This window comes from Onychostoma macrolepis, chromosome 07 (assembly GCF_012432095.1).
Source record: "Onychostoma macrolepis isolate SWU-2019 chromosome 07, ASM1243209v1, whole genome shotgun sequence".
NCBI classification, from domain to species: domain Eukaryota; kingdom Metazoa; phylum Chordata; class Actinopteri; order Cypriniformes; family Cyprinidae; genus Onychostoma; species Onychostoma macrolepis.
In genome coordinates, this window is record NC_081161.1 from 36,347,894 (window position 1) to 36,363,009 (window position 15,116).

Consider the following 15,116-nt stretch of genomic DNA (forward strand, 5'->3'; position numbering starts at 1 on the left):
TGAGCAGAGCTGCATAAGCGGACATGGCATGCGGGGCGCTTATATTTCTCGCCCGACATTACAAGACTTTAACAAAATGCTGCCCCGCACTACAGTGACCATTCACTTCTCTGAGCGCCATGGGAACGGTTGTGCCCTGCTTGACCTGTCTAGTTCAACAACTGTAATTTTATTTGTACCTTTTTTCTACTCTATCTGTGTCTTTTAAGCTCTGCTTCTCTGAATTCTAACCCTTCTCCGTCACTGGACTCCTACTGACATATTTGACTTGACATCTGCTGTCTGCCATGAGGATAAAACCAACCTTGTGGTTTAGATGGTTTGTCATCTGCCTGCAGCATTACCCAGGGACAGTGACCCTGCAGCAAGGGTTTTCAAAATGGGCTCTGGGGACCCATGGGGGCCACAAGGGACAAGGGGTCAGCAAAAAATTTGAGAGAAAAACTAAGATTTTATCAAATAGAATTTTAGGGCTCCAAGAATTAACTCATGTAGTATAGATACTAAGGAAATATGTTTAACCCTAAGGATTTCTTCATATTTACATTAAAGGATATTTACAATCCACTTTCTTTGGAAATAGGCTCATTCTCCAACTCCCCCAGAGTTAATAAGTTGAGTTTTACCGTTTTGGAATCTATTCAGCCGATCTCCGGGTCTGGCGATAGCACTTTTAGCATAGCTTGGCATAGATCATTGAATCCGATTAGACCAGTAGAATCGCGTTCAAAAATTACCAAAGAGTTTCGATATTTTTCCTATTTAAAACTTGACTCTTCTGTTGTTCTATTGTGTACTAAGACCAGCGGAAAATGAAAAGGTGTGATTTTCTAGGCCAATATGATTAGGAACTATACTCCCATTCCGGCATAATAATCAAGGAAGTTAGCTGCCGTAACATGGCCGCAGCAGGCACAGTGATATGCCACGGCAAGCACTACTCACATTTTCTTCAGGAAATGTACATATCCATTTCCAAATGCGCTGCATGATATCACTGCGCCTTCTGCGGCCATGTTACGGCAGCAAACTACCTTGATTATTACGCCGGAATGGGAACATAGTTATTTATTTTTAGAATGTATAAAAATATATATTTAATATGCATTCATTATATATTTATTTATTTTATATATTAAACCTTGCTTTTCTTCCTTAAAATATTGTCACATATCTGTATGTGTATATATATCTATATATTTGTGTTTATTTTTAATTACTGTGTAAATATGATATATAATTATAATATATATTATAATATATGATATTTTCTAATATAAATTAATTATATATACATTTTTTTATATATTTTTTCTCTCTCTCTCTCCCATATGTGACATACTCTTATCTATGGAAGCCCGTTTCCACCACTGAATAAATTTTGTTTTTAAAAAGTGACTTTTTTTCTCAGAATTGTGAGATATAAACTCGCAATTGCGAGTTAAAGTCCAGTTTTGAGGGTGGAGAAAAGACTGATAATATCTCTGAGAAAAAAAGTCAGAATTGCGAGAAAAAAAGTCAGAATTGCGAGTTTACATCTCGCAGTTCTGACTTCATTTCTCAGAATTGCGAGTTTATATCTCAGAATTACGACTTTTTAACTCGCAATTGCGAGTTTATATCACACAATTCTGAGAAAAAGTCAGAATTGTGATATAAAAAGTCGCAATTACCTTTTTAATTTTTTATTCAGTGGCGGAAACAGGCTTCCATACTTATCAGTTTTAATCGGAAGTCACAAAAAGTTGTCTGTGTAAAAATGAGCAAAACCAAAAATTTTTAATTGTCAATTTTATCATGAAAGACATAAAAAAAACAAGCCAAAATTTACCACATGCACCTATACTGTACATAAAATAAAATAGATGCATTCATAAAAAACAGAGTAAGAAAAAAAGTAGTTTTTGACCACAAAAAATGTCCAAAAGGTCACAGGTGATTCCACTAAATAAAGAATAAAATATGAATTTCACAGATATGAGAGGACAGAAAAAGTGAAAGAAAAGAAGAAGAATATTAAAAAGAGGTAAAGATGGAATATGAGAGTTTGACAAAGAATGAGTGCGAGAGAAGAAAAGGGGCGAGACAGAAGATGAGCTACAGGGACTCTGACCAGCTAGAAATGAGAGCGAATGAGAGGGCAGACACAAAGATTGAGGTGGTGGATGAAGTGATGAATAAAGAAAGAGAGACGAAAGATGAGTGGGAGGAACCAGTGGACTCCGGGCAGGAGATAGATGAGCTGAGGTCAGACGCTGAGAGAGGGAGGACGGAGAGGTAGCTAGAGAGAGAAAAGACAAATACGAAGAACAGGCAGGGAGACAGGAAAGAGACGAGGAAGGAGAAAGAAGACCGAGGTGAGCGAGGAGAGAGGAAAGCCAGCAGCATATGTCACAAAATCATTCATCAAGCTCCAAAACACTTCACCTCCTCAATCCACGAGAAGAGCACTACGAAGGCATGCTTGACATATCCACCCACCGCAAGAAACCACAGAATCCAAATGTGCTTACCCACGAGCCAATCATACCAGACACGGTCTCATCCACTGAACTCAACAGCCCAAACAAGACCGCCACAGTGACTGTCACTCTCTGTCGTCCAAATCCAGATCTGTTCAACAGTGCAGACAGAACCATCTGTGCTATTCTAAAACTCTGTCACTCTTCGCTATCTAAGTCCAGGCTGCTTCCTGTGGCCGAGCTGCTGGAGAGACGCTTGCTGAGCTTCTAACCCAGCATGGCATCTCTCAGAGGGCCCAGGCCTTGAAGGAGCACAAATGTTTGGGATGCCAGGAGAGTCATTAGTCTGTATGGGAAACACTTAGAGGGATCACAGGCATGCAATTATAGGATGACTTTCTGTTGAGGTCTGTATTGCACAACACCAACAGAGTACTGCAGCTGTGATGTTAAAATTCGGAAGACTAAAACACCATGGGGTTCCCTCAAGTTTTACTATGGGTTTTTAAAATGGGCCTTTTCAATTTATGAGAAAAACAAGGTCTGTGGTAAACATAAACTGATGAAACTTAGACGTTTTGCTCTGGAACGTAAATTACTCCCACCCATACAAAAAAGAAAAGAAAAAAGAAGCACATTTTGAAGCAGTTACGTTAATTTCTTTGTGTTAATTTTAAAGTTACTACATTTACATGAATGTTTATGGTGTGCGTGTGTGCAGTTTACTAACGTAAAAACTGTTTTCTATATTTTAAAAATTATTTTATTGCTGTGATGGCAAAGCTGAATTTTCAGCATCATTAGTCCAGTCTTCAGTGTCACATGATCCTTCAGAAATTACTCTAATATGCTGGTGTTGAAAACAGTGGTGTTGCTTAATATTTAAACAGTGATACTTTAACAATTACTTGATTTTTGTTTTTTTGAAAGAAATTGTTTTTGTAATCATGTAAAAGTCCTATTAATTCTTTTCCAAAAGAAAATGTACAGACCCTAAACTTTTGAACTGTACTGTAAATCTACAGTATAAGTGTTAGATAATGACAGTACTTATCAGACTCACATGACAGATCCCATTAAATTAGGAACCTGCACTATATACAGTATGTACTATATATAATATCATAGAAACGCCTAGCAGCCACCTAAAGCACCAGCCTCGTTCAGACTGTCAGCCCAAATCCAATTTTTGTGCAAATCCAATTGAAATAGTCTGAACAGCAACGAACTACATGAAATCCAATTTTTGCAAATCTGTTTCGAACTACATTCATTTGTGGTTTGGAATCCTATTCAAATCGCATTCCTGGAAATCCGTTTCAGTCTGACTGGTCAGATCAGATTTAGCTAAGCTTTTTCACATTATCACGCCACATAAAACGTAAACAGTTGTGATACACTGTGTGTACAGTCAGTCGTCTAGATCGGATTCCAATCGGATATGCACAAAATCGGATTTGAACTGACAGTCGGAACGAGGCTTAAGAGAACTCAAGAAAGCAATGCCCTGGCAGTCAAACAAAAACTGAATTTGGCATAGACAAGCAATAAAATCTAGTTTGAATTAAAATAATGCTTTTGCATTACCAAATTTATGGACCAAAATTAACCTGACATACCAAATATTTAGTGAATTTAAAGGACATATTCATCAAAAGATAAAATCCTGTCCTGTTTTTGATTAAAAAACTCTGTAATCTGCATCTTGATTACAGGTCAACAAAGCAACACGCTCAGCCTGCCGGCGTTCAAAAAGAGAGCAGCACAAGATGGCAATGGAAGCACTTACAATGCACATCTGAGGAATGTTTTAAAGAATAAAGACCATAGCTCAATGTCCTAAGACACATAAAACCGCATTCCAAAGCCTGACTGCAATTTCAGTGCAAACACAATTTCCATTAAAAGGAAAATAGCTTTCCCACTGAATGAGAATAATCTATGACCTATGGTTCGTTCTCATTATGCTAATGTCATATCTGGATATCTTCCATTAGCTTTCTAAATGAGTCTTATCTACATTGTATGTTAAGAATATTTATCTATAGCGTAATGTTTTCAAATTGTATTTCACACACTCATAACGGCCGTGTAGGAAGTAATATTTACAATATTTAGACTATTACCTGTAGATTGACTGTGCTGCTTATCTTGGTTCTCGGGAGGGATAATGCCATACTTGTGGAGTTCAGTTTCCCCAACCACTTCTCCACCCGATCCGGGGTCAGCAGACTGTCCAGCCGAGCCAAACTCTCCACATGGAAGGGCAAAAGCAGGACCATGCTAGCCTTCCCTTCCCACAGGCCCAGTTCCAACACCTGTACCATGTTCTCCATGTCCTCATAGTGACGGTATACCCCTGGGAAAACAATCATTTGGTAGTTTGGATGTCTTTGCTGTGTGTTTCAATGATAAATGACTGGTGGAACTTACCTGATCTGTGCATCATGGGAACTTTTGTGTATTTTGTACCAAAGAAGCTGCGCAAATCTTGGTTTTCATGGTAAAAGCCTCGATCCCAAAAACCTACAAACAGAAAAATCCACAAAAAAACACATGTGGACAGTGAATAGATGAACATGACTTGGACGTCATGACCCGGACAAGCATTTTAATATTTTGACTCAAACTATTAGAAAACATCAGGTACAATTATCTTACAGGCAGACTGTTTGGATCTGACATACATTGAGGCTTTAATGAGTCAAACCATACAAAAGGAATATTAAAGACACCATGCCAGAAAAATAACCAAAAATAAAAGAAAGAAAAGGCGAGAGGAGGGGTGCAGGGGAGGCAGAGGCATAGGACATATTATTACAGCCCATTACACCCATTAAATTCACTGACAAAGATGAGATTCGATAAAGAGACTATTAGCAGTATTACAGTCACATGTTCTTTTCCACAGTCTTTTCACCTTATTGGATTAGTCAAGGGAAAGATAAAGAATGAGAGAGGAAGAAAGCGCGAAAAAAGCAGTATCAAGTCAAATCAAATACTAAGGATGATTGCAAGACAATATGGGGTTAAGCCGGGCCGTGTTATTGTATTTCGTGGCACCAGAAGCACTATATTGCTCTTGAACAGGAGAGAAGAGACAAACACATAAGGCATTCAACGGCCTCTGCAACTCAGTTTGAACCATGCCACGTGTTATTTGGACCTGCACTGGCCCCAAAAAGTATTACAATTAAGACACACTTAAAAATGTCTGAATCTCATTGTGTCAGATACAAAATGTTAAAAGCGTCACCTGCAAAAATTAAGCTAGAATTTCTTTGTTTTTTTTTAGCCATTTTTACAATGTTTTTTAAACAACAGGTCCCAAAGACATTTTTAGCGAATGTGTTGTGTCACACAGGTGTCCTAGCTGTGTCACCATCAGCGCAGCTTATTACATTAACTGCGAACATGGACATTAAAGCTACTTTTAGAGTATGTACTACTTTCGCATTCAATTAAATGTTGTTCTTTTGAGCTTTCAAAGAATCCTGAAAAAGAAAACGTATCATGTTGTTGTTGCTGTTTTTAACATTGCTAATACTAAGAAATGTTACTTGAGCATTAAACCAGCATATCAGAATGATTTCTGAAGGATGATGTGACACTGAAAATTCAGCTTTGTCATCACAGGAATAAAAAAAATATATATTTTTTTTCTTTAAATAAATGCCACTTGATTGATATTTTTTTAGCTGATGCGATGGCATTCATACATCTTTAAATGCGGCTTATATATTCAAAATATCTTTTCGGGGCTGTTGAATATTTTACCAGCATTAGAATGATCTCTAGCCCCTTTTTAATTTGGTGCTAGTTTTTGTACTTTCTCATCAAAGTCACCTGATCGCACTTCTGTATTTATAGCTGCAGTTTATCCAGGCCTCAGTTTTGCTGTGCCTTAAAAAGGAATGTGCCACCCAAGATGAAATTTCCATAATCACCTTTAAACACTCCTGGTCCCAAAACCACTGCTTTCAGCATTAAACATCCTCCTCCTGAGGAATTCAAAACATATTACTTACGTATAATTACGAATACCATTAACAAAACCAGAAAATAAACAAAACAAAGAGACAGAAACTAGGGTAGAATTCCTCTTTAAAGAAAAGTCTCATTTCATAAACCCGAGACGAGTCGCTCGACTGTCATTTATTATGAGAAACACCTGATCCTGTGTAGGGAAAGCAAACCTCTCCGTTCGGCCCCGTGCCAAGCTTTGCATGCGCCTCAATGGTATGCTAGCAGTTCCCTTTAAGCTTGTGAACGCAAGCCAAGAGCCAGAGCAGGATTTCAATAATTATACAGGGGGATGAAATTTGATCAGCCTAAAGTTCAAAACACATGGCATGGTATCTGTCAGTTATTATGGGGTGGCAAAGCTCTTGGAACTGCGAGCGTTAAAAGGGGAATTCTGCCATGTGAGTTTCTGAAACGCCACACAAGGATTCTTGTCACTGCAGTCTTGGCTGGCAATCAAAAGAAAGAAAACATCCTGGGAGATTCTGTGACTGAAAGAGAGAAACAGAATGACCCCACAAGCATTCGCAAGAGAGAGACACTCATACCTTCTTCATTAATTACAGAGCGTAAAGACAATGCAGCTATTGTGTGCTTTTGCATCTTGAAGGCTCTCTCATGCCCATTTTCAGTAATAACTGAGCCACAAACAATAAAGCTAAAACGCTGTGAATTAAAGCACTTTCATCTTCTCTTGCCGGATCCTTTGGTGCTCAGAGCAGGGCTGCTGTTCGGGGGTGAAGTGTGCTTGTTTTTAGGGTTTGCTGTACAGAGCACAAAGGCTGAGGTAATGAGCTAGTGTGGTGTCTGCCACCATCACGACACACCAGGAATCGGCCTACAGTACCCTTTTTCTTCCCCCCTCTCTCTTCTCCCTTTAAAGCCTTTGACCATTCCCTCAAAATTCTCTTATCTTTCACCTCTGTCTTTGCTTCGCTCCACACCTGTGGCTCTCCATTTGCCCCCTGATGTGAGCTCCAATCCAGTTCTCCATAGTGCCTGGCTATTTGTTTCAGCGTACCTGGAATTATGAATTGGAGGACTGTAGCCAATCCTACTATAGTCATTCCAAGCAGGAATATCATCAAAAAAGTCTTTTTTTAGAATACTGTATTTCAAAGATCATTTCGTAAAATCCAATTAAGCTTTACACATTTTTATTGGAAAGGGATTAAACAATATTTCTGATGCTTGTTCAATGAACCATAAACAATTTTTGCACATGGACATGCGAAACAGCTTACAGGCAGTAGGCAATTAAGGTCACAGATATAATAATTTAGGACATTAAAGAGAGAGACCATTCTACTGACTCTGAAAAACACCAGAAGAAAGAATCCCACGTTTCCTGCTCACCTGCATGAACATGTCATTGTCCTGCTGGAGGGAGGCATGAGGACTGCAGATGTAGCCAGAGCAATGAACTGCAATGTCTGCAATGTAAGACGCCTGAGACAGTGCTACAGGGAGACAGGAAGGACAGCTGATTGTCCTTGGAGTGGAAAACCACATATAACTATGTGTCCCCTCAGACGTGTTCAAGAACTTGAAAGTGCTTTGGTGAAAGAGTGGAGTAACATCTCACAGCAAGAACTGGCTGTTCATAAGTATGAGATGCACTGTAGTGCTTAAAGCAGCCGGTGTACACACAAGATTCTCACTGTGACTTTTGATATATGGAAATAAAATCAGTTGAAAGCAGTGTTGGGCACGTTACTTTAAAAAAGTAATTAGTTATAGTTACTAGTTACTTCTCACAAATAGTAACTGAGTTAGTAACTAAGTTACATCATTATAAAAGTAACTACGGTAATTACCAGGGAAAGTAACTATTGCATTACTTTAAAAAAAAAAATTCACATGTCAAATAACTTTGGATGCCCCCAATATTAAATATGCTAAATTAATGAAATGGACTCTAAAAAGAATAAATTATTATTATAAAACATTGTACATTAATCTACAATATTTATCTACTGACACTTAATATCAGTCAGTCAAGCATTATAATATGATATGATAATAGAACTTTAGTAATTAGAATAACCAAGTATGAATGCATATTTGTCATCAATATAAAATGCACTAAGGATTAATGAGCTGAATATTAATCAGGTTGTCTGCGTTCGCTCGAATTGATTTGCTGAAATCAAAACAGGGACGATAATAGGTGAGCGCCAGCCAATGAAATTGTCGTTTGCGCATTAGTTCCGCCCACTACCAGAGAAACCGGCAGTTCTTAAAAGCTGAAGAATTCCAAAGGAACTCCGTTATTTTGACAGGAAAATACAACAAAGAATATCGTTTACATGTAGCGCGTCACTTCTGCATGTTATGAAAGACTCTCTTGCTCTGTATCTTTCTTTGCGTGCGTTTATGTGAGAAAGAGACGGCGAGTCGTGCGCCTTCACACTAGAGTTTATGGTACGTCAAATACAGCTACACTGCGCATCCATTCAGATGAACTGAAAAATTGAATTCTAATAATATAATATAGTAACGCCACATTTTATTGTCAGTAACGGCAACGGCGTTGTAACGGGGAGACAGTAATTTGTTTGATTACTCGTTACTGAAAAAATAACGCCGTTAGTAACGCCGTTTATTTATAACACCGTTATTCCCATCACTGGTTGAAAGTGAGAGGATGTTACTTTTTCATGAGTATAAACACATACATATAGACACACATACATACAGATATTTAGATACAGTATTATAACTACTTTTTAATTGTAAACACTTTTTCCTATAAAACATTTGTAGCTTACTCCTTAAAAATGCTATTTTTTTTTTTTTTAAAAGCTACAATCCAAATCCACTTGGCTCAAAAGTCTGAAGCAGGCAGATGCATGATTGAACAGATTTCAGGAGAACAGAGAAAACTGCTCTCAGATTAACACCAAGAGTAAAAGTCCACAAACGACCCATCAGAGAGACAATGAAAAAGCTTCGGACAAAGTTAATATTACACTGGCGACTAAATGAATTACTATAGAACCCTGAAGCGGTGCGACTACTGACTGCCTTTAAATTATAAATCCAAACTATGAATTCAATTTTCATAATCTCATTCACAGGGCCCAATCTATTGTCTGATCTAATTTGTATATTTCATCGACTGAATTAATGAACTTCCACCGACTCCCGCTTCTTGCTTGCGAACGGGAAACAAAAAAAAAATGTAATTAAGTCAAAACATAAAACAAAAGAAATTAATTAGATTGCTTATCAGCCTAAAATCAATCCAAACTTTATTTCCTGTTGCGTTTGGTAGTAGAGAGAAGCTCTCCTCCTACTGCTCCGTTCCCATCACTCTGTGTTTAAAATAGGATCAAAGCACCTGCCAGTATTACTCAGACAAAGAAATCGATGAGTAGAACAAGACTCCAGCATGTGGGTGAGACAATGCACAAAAAGAGAGAGAGACCGAACTCCGGTGAAGTAGAACAGCATATAGCACCGGCATGTTAAAAACTCATTTTAAGCCCTTCAAGCATATTTTACGTCTCTTCTTGGAAGTGACAAGAAACTTAAGTATTGTTGAACTGTCTGAGATTTGACTAAACAAGGTACTGCATGTACTGCACGGCTTTTGTGCAAAAACAATATTACTATTACAGCTCAATAATAATGAGACAAGAAAACTACCCTCTCTTGAGCATGTCAAAAAATTTTCCTTTCAGTTTAAAATGCCTGTATATGGGTTCAGGGTTAAAAATACTAAATCAGAGCCTTGGCCTAATAGTTACCATGCAAGTTTTTACACATTCATATGATTGACACAAATTTAAATCGACTCTCATGGGGAACGCGTGAACTGATAAGAATGCATACTTTGAACGCATTGCATTATAGGTTTCTTTGGATAAGAGTGTCTACTAAATGCATACATATGGACCAAAAAAATATATTCTGTGCATATTATGCAAATTTCTGCATGCATAGTTTTGAATAACCATATTTATTTCAGAGATGAAAAGACAATGCCATTCACAGAACTGTAAAGTGATTGTCATTAACAATAATGCAGTACTCAGTTCATTGTTGCACAATGCATACAGATTCATATAATGTTTTATTGCAAGCAGTATACAGCATATACTGCACTGTATGCAGTTAGCAGAATAGTATTGTATGAACAATATAGCCACTCACCGGAGGGCAGGCGATGCAGACGATCATTACTAAATTATTTAAGATGACAGACCACCTCTCCCGGGAAGATACATAGGCTCTTCCTGATATACTAGAGGTGGTTTGTCATCAACCTTGCAGACTGGGTGTGAAGGAGAATGCATGAACTACTGATGTCTGATTTATAAAAAAAAATAATTCTTTTGAACCGATGCTTTTATTAAATACTTTGTTTAGATCGATTCACAGAGCGTAAATCACTAGAATGTAGTTCGGAAACTGTAATGAAAACTGTATTGAAATAATGAATCATTTATTCCAACCAATTTGTTCACTAAACGCCAGTTCGCTAAAATAAATCAGACTTCCCAGCGTGAACACAAACAGGTGTGTATACAGTACACAAATACATACAAACACACAAGTAAACACATGCACTTCACAGATGCATTTGCTACACCACCATAAATCATAACAATCACACACACACACACACACATATGTTTTGCACACCCCCTAAAGTGTGATTCCTTATCCTCCAAGCAAATTTTCACCTTCAGCATCAGTCGTGCACTGCTCATAGTCCATTTATCAAGCAGCAGCAGCACAATCTGTACTAGCTAATAGAACGGAAGCCCAGCAGTGCTATGACCACTCTGTCTGATCCTGTTTGGCTCAAATATCACTTCTCGCCTTTTTTTAGATACAGTATGAGCTGATATCTGTGAGTGTAAAACTGTATTAACTCACCAATGACCTTGGAATTGGAACTGAGAAAAACAAAAATTTAAAAAAGTAGCCTATTGTTTGAGTTTTTAAAATGGTTAATCGTTGCCTTAATTTTTTTGAGCTGCATACATAAACTGGTTAATAAGTATAACATATAGGGTTGGGGATTTTGATTAATCCCATTGACTCGTTTGAATCAGTTCACCAAAAAGATTTGTTCACTGAATCTTTTTTCTGGTTACATCATTATGCAAGTGAGTCATCTGAGTAAAGATTCGATGACTCACTCGTGGCAGTCACTTTTTTTGTTTGCTGAATGAATAAGTGCTTTTGAACAAATCAGTTGAATAAACGATTCAGCGACTCTGGCTGTGTTCCACTTCGTTGTTAATGTCCTTCTCTCACTGACTTTCATCTTGCATCTTGTTGACTCGGATGTACGTCATTGATTACGTTACACATTCTATATGTATATAGGTATGCTGGGGTTGTTTATATATTGAAAAGAGAATACATGTATCATAGATTTGTTTGGAGTGGGGTAAATTAAACACGGCCTGTGTTGACATCACAACAGTGTTGCATAGTGGTTTATGAAGCTGTGTAAATATGAAGTAGACTCTATCAAAATCAAGGGGTCAAGGGTCTGCCCATATAAACTTCCCTCGTCCTCTTCACAAAGTGGAACGCACTTCAAAATAGCAGTGGGGATTCCCCGAGGGGAAGTGCTAAGGGAAGTTCAGAAGTGTGTCTCTAAAGCGAAGTGGAACACAGTCATACAAGCAGTCTCTTGTTTCATTCCTGAAACAAATCAATTGAATCAATTATTCAAATCCCATATGAATTCATGATTTAAATCCAAGTGCTATTAGAATTTACATTCTACACTGATCTGCCTATATGATTACAGAACTGGAATCAACCACTAATATAATCTTTACAATGCACATGTCTACAAATCTTTCATGTCTAAAATTCATTCAAAAACACTGATTAGCTCATGAACAAAACATCACTAAGAACTCAAATTATAGAAAATAATAGTATTCACTCCCCACAGGCCATTTAAGTGAAGTCAGGTTTTACAGTGCATCAGCGAAGGATGAGACCATGAATTTTGCAATGCCGTCTGGCTAAAGTCCAAACACATAATGGACCATAAAGCTTCAAGATTAGACAACTATCCTGATCCCCCAAGTACAGTAGACAAGCCACACCTTCATTTTAACTGTGTCTAATGGCTGTTCCTAAAGCATGTTATTCACAGAAGCTTTTTAGTCTGTCTTTGTGATATGCCATGTCCTGTTATATGGTATTTGCACTCAGTGATTAAAATAACTTTCCTTAACCTCATTATGTAACTAAAGACAATATCATATTAAAATATGATTGCGTTCTTCTAGCATGATTTGAAGCCAGCTAAAATAGTTTCCAACTTATTCTTTCTTCTCACCTTTAAAGTGCAGTGCATTGGCCAGGATCATGGCTCCAGGTTTGGTCTCCAGTGCCAGTTCCAGATCTGCTGTCTCTTCTCCATCCATCCCACTTTTAGCCCAGGACTGGAGCTTCTCCATATCAGTCTGTTTCTGTGCATCCTCCAGGGCCACATGCTGCAACCCAAAGTGGGTCTGGAGCTTTTCCAAAAAGCCCTTCTCCAGTTTTGGGACTTGTTTGGAAAACAGTGCGGAGGAGCTTTGCAATGTGTAGCTGGTTCCATTAGCTTCATGCACAGATTTCAGTGCCTCGGTCAAAGCTTCTCCAACAGCCTTATCATGATTGGTGATTCTCAGGAGATCATGAAACTGGCCTGCTGTGGATCCTTTAGCTCCACCCTCTAGAGCCAGCAGGGAGTTGGCCAACAGAAGCGGGGAGATGAAGGTGTTGGTCTGGGAACCGTCGATGCGGAGCGACCTATACAGCTGCAGCCCCAGGCTCCAGGTGGGGTGATGTAAGCTGGAGATTTCTGGCTGAGGCGAGCTTTGAACTTTCTGTTCCTGTGGAGCAGATGACCAGATGCTCTGCAGAGCCAACACTAGTAGAAACAGGAGAGGAACAGGAGAAATGGACACCATTGCAGGACTGAAGAGAAAAGAGAGAGAAATATTAATATATCATTCCACAAATTCTAAGTAGAGTCAACATGAAAATTAAACTGATCTCATTTACTTTATACAACATATTCCAGTTTATATTTTGGATTAATTAATTAATTGCTGCACCAAATTAAAAAGAATAAAATGTTTATCTCCACCTCTGAAATGACTTTCTTTTCGACTGTTGTTAAACACTTTTATTTTTCCAAATGCTTAAAGGTGCTGTATGTAACATTGACATCTAGCAGTTAAAATGAGTTCTGAAGTCCAAATTCAAAATATTGGAGAGCATTGTTTCTCTCGCCCCCTCCTCTTCAGACTCAATGCTATGGATGGCGACAAGACTTGCACTGCAACTTCTGCTAGTTGGTGAGCCGGGGCTTTTTAGGTGGAGTAGAATCTGCAATCTCTGACCCCAGTTTGTTTGCTAGCTTCCATGGCTGCAAGACACTGAGTTTTCCACCAACTGGCAACCCGGGGTGTTGAAATACAATTAGGTAAATAGGCAGTAGGTGGAATCACACAGACCAAAACAAAAACAGACATTCTGACACAAAACACACATTTCAGTGTAGAATAAATGGCTGCATCATATTGGAGAAACAAATATTTGAATTTAGCATGTTTCTTAAATATCTACAAACATATTAAGCCATTTTTATGCTTTTGTACAGTTAAAAAATTACATACAGCTCCTATTATTCTGGTATGTAACACCAACTTTTCATAATTCTAGTAAATCTTCAATGGATAAAAACCAGTCCCATTTTAGTACACACTTTTACTGCATCGAACCCTGAGGATGGATTATGGTCCTGTAAGGCTTCAGGACACCAGCCTCTTGAAGACTCTCCAAAATTGTTTGATTTTAATTTACTGTATTTAATTATATTACTGGCATACATTCAAGCACTGTTTACCTATCTATATCAATTGTGACTCTGCACCACAAAACCAGTCTTAAGTGTACATTTTTCAAAATTGAATTTTATACATCATTTGAAAGCTGAATAAATACGCTTTCCATTGATGTACGGTTTGTTAGGATCGGACAATATTTGGCCGAGATACAACTATTTGAAAATCTGGAATCTGAGGGTGCAAAATAATAAAAATATTGAGAAAATCGCCTTTAAAGTTGTCCAAATTAAGTTCTTAGCAATGCATATTACTATCAAAAATTAAGTTTTTATACATTTATGGTAAGAACTTTACAAAATATCTTCATGGAACATGATTTTTACTTGATATCCTAATGATTTTTTGGCATAAAAGAAAAATGTATAATTCTGACCCATACAATGTATTTTTGGCTATTGCTACAAATATACCCCAGCGACTTAAGACTGGTTTTGTGGTCCAGGGTCACAATTTTACATTAGCAGTGCCTTGCTTCTGGATGCTTCAAGAACCTCGGCTCAAGGCCGCGGGGGTCCAAGCCACAACTCATCTCATAGAACAACAATATTCTAAAGGAAAAAATAAAATAATTCTCAGCTGCCTTTAAAAAAAAATGACCATAAAAATACCATAGTAACAATGATAAAACTGTGATGTTTCTGTCATAAAAGAAATTAATCAATGACAGATAACACTGAATGAGAATTTTTTTAATTTTACAGTAGTAACAACTGTAGTAGACAAGGTATTCTGGCGGAAAACATGGTTACCA

General features: G+C 37.8%; 1 protein-coding gene across 8 annotated transcripts in view; it reads right to left on the reverse strand.

The window, feature by feature from the left end:
- serpinh2 (serine (or cysteine) peptidase inhibitor, clade H, member 2) overlaps positions 1 to 15,116 on the reverse strand; it is a 76,808-nt gene that overhangs the window by 7,321 nt on the left and 54,371 nt on the right. For 7 of the 8 annotated variants that reach the window (XM_058783225.1, XM_058783224.1, XM_058783228.1 and 4 more), the window contains 3 exons: positions 12,805 to 13,430; positions 4,896 to 4,988; positions 4,589 to 4,821 (listed from right to left, as the gene is read on the reverse strand). In XM_058783225.1, coding sequence (XP_058639208.1) covers positions 4,589 to 4,821; positions 4,896 to 4,988; positions 12,805 to 13,423 — 945 coding nt within the window. In that variant the 5' untranslated portion in view covers positions 13,424 to 13,430. Of the gene's footprint in view, positions 1 to 4,588; positions 4,822 to 4,895; positions 4,989 to 12,804; positions 13,431 to 13,602; positions 13,872 to 15,116 lie in introns of those variants that run through there. The other variant, XM_058783227.1, reaches the window with a different exon arrangement.